At 41.4% G+C, this 1,285-nt stretch overlaps 1 protein-coding gene across 1 annotated transcript in view; it reads left to right on the plus strand.

Annotated features, from left to right (window-relative positions):
- LOC101853024 (DNA-binding protein RFX6) overlaps positions 1-1,285 on the plus strand; it is a gene marked incomplete in the record, with an annotated part of 90,512 nt that overhangs the window by 80,288 nt on the left and 8,939 nt on the right. Inside the window, 1 exon segment of the mRNA XM_013086723.1 lies at positions 874-1,082. Within this exon segment, the coding sequence (XP_012942177.1) occupies positions 874-1,082 (209 nt within the window).

Genomic DNA, 1,285 nt, shown 5'->3' on the forward strand with positions numbered 1-1,285 from the left:
AGATACAGACAGGGGTGTGTGTGCTTGGGGAGAAAGAAATCATTGTGAGGAGGAGGAAGAGAAGGAGGAGGCAGAGGAGGAGGAGGGGGACGAGTAGGAGGAGGAGAAGCTACAGCCATTGTACCTACATTCGTTAGCTATAGTAGCTATTGAGGAAAACATGAAGCCAGGTATAGACACGCGTGAGATAAGCGGGGGCGAGCATGGTTGTGGGTATGAGGATGATGATGATGATGATGATGATGATGATGATGATGATGATGATGATGATGATGATGATGATGATGATGATGATGATGATGATTCTGGATCTTTGGTTTTTACTTTTTCATTAGAAATGTTCAATGAGTGATAAGTGTAGTGCTGGGCAAAAGAGGGTATGGATCTTTACTTATGTTTCATGTCCTAAAATGTAACAACTCAATACATTTTCTACTCTAGATTGGTTGAAATGGTGCTGAACTTTGCTTTCAGATATCTTGGTTGTTTTTTTAAAGTGACACCAGTGTTAGTATTTGAGAGGTAATGCAAACTATACAACTCCATGAGTATTGTGAAACCATTGAAGTTCAGAAGCTGGAACGTTCCCTGAAAAATGCCTTTGTTTTTTTAGAGTATTTGGTCCAAAACTTACCGATTGCGTGGCGGGTATCTAAATTACTGTACCACGGTCATCTACTTCTGGTCTCTTTTGTCTGTCGTTTCCTATCAAAGATCTATTGCCCTTTTCTCTCCACCTCCTTTTCTGTGTACCACACACTCTCTAGTATGATCTCTAATCTTCAGCACTTATATTATGACCTATCTGTGTTGCAAATGCCGTAAAACTCTTAGTAACTAAAACTTTTTTTTAACTATATGTATTTTTTGTAGATGACACAGGAGCTAAACCAAACCTCCAGCAGCCTGCAGGGACGTGCTTTGTAGCCAGCCAGAGCAGAGTGCCAGCCCAGAACGAGACGCTCAAGAGAGAAGTCTATGGCGACTCAACATCCGCCTCTCCGTACGCGCATGCGCAGGGGCACAGCCGTGACGTGTTCGCCCTCTCCCCACATCTGTCCTCGTTGACGTCAATCACTCAGGTTGTTTACAGTTTGTCCAGCATACGTTGGGTCTTGCAGCTTCTAAGTTTGATCATATTAAGGTTTTGTTGTTTGTTCTTGTTAGTATAACATTTTCTTTGGATTGGTTCTTGGATTTTTATCCTAGGTTTTTTTCCCCTTGCTTTTCCTTTAATTTTCCTTTTTGTTTATTGTTAGCTTTTTTGTTGTTGCTGTTGTTGTTG

Source organism: Aplysia californica, unplaced genomic scaffold (genome assembly GCF_000002075.1).
Source record: "Aplysia californica isolate F4 #8 unplaced genomic scaffold, AplCal3.0 scaffold00496, whole genome shotgun sequence".
Classification (NCBI taxonomy): domain Eukaryota; kingdom Metazoa; phylum Mollusca; class Gastropoda; order Aplysiida; family Aplysiidae; genus Aplysia; species Aplysia californica.